Raw genomic sequence first — 364 nt, 5'->3', positions numbered from 1 at the left:
ACTACGAATAGCGCTGTCGTATTTGGATGAGAACATTACGAAGTGGTATTCGATGTCCCTGAGCCCGGAGGAGAGACCTTATGATTGGCGAGGGCTAAAGGTTATGCTACAGGAGCAGTTTGGGGGGTACGATATGAAGGAGGCGCTTAAGAAACTAAGGAAGGTGAAGCAAGCTGGGACAGTGAAAGATTACTTGATAAGGTTCAATAACGCAATAGCTGATTGCCCAGACATAGGGCGTGAGGATAAGTTGAAATACTTTATCGAAGGTTTAGATCCTGAAATCAGGAGGTTCGTCTACGTGTGTAGACCCGAGACGATGTCCGAGGCCATCAAGTTGGCAACTTACCTTTGGGACGATGTG

The 364-nt window shown here is 47.0% G+C and overlaps 1 protein-coding gene across 1 annotated transcript; it reads right to left on the bottom strand.

Annotated features, from left to right (window-relative positions):
- CSUI_008984 (uncharacterized protein) lies at positions 1-364 on the bottom strand (the record flags this gene model as incomplete). Its single annotated transcript, XM_068069103.1, has 1 exon — positions 1-364. A coding segment is annotated over one exon (93 nt), but the record flags the coding sequence as incomplete, so codon positions are not given.

Source organism: Cystoisospora suis (genome assembly GCF_002600585.1).
Source record: "Cystoisospora suis strain Wien I chromosome Unknown contig_5211, whole genome shotgun sequence".
NCBI lineage: Eukaryota > Apicomplexa > Conoidasida > Eucoccidiorida > Sarcocystidae > Cystoisospora > Cystoisospora suis.
Note: the sequence above shows the minus strand (reverse complement) of the source record. Positions and strands in the feature narration are given on the sequence as shown.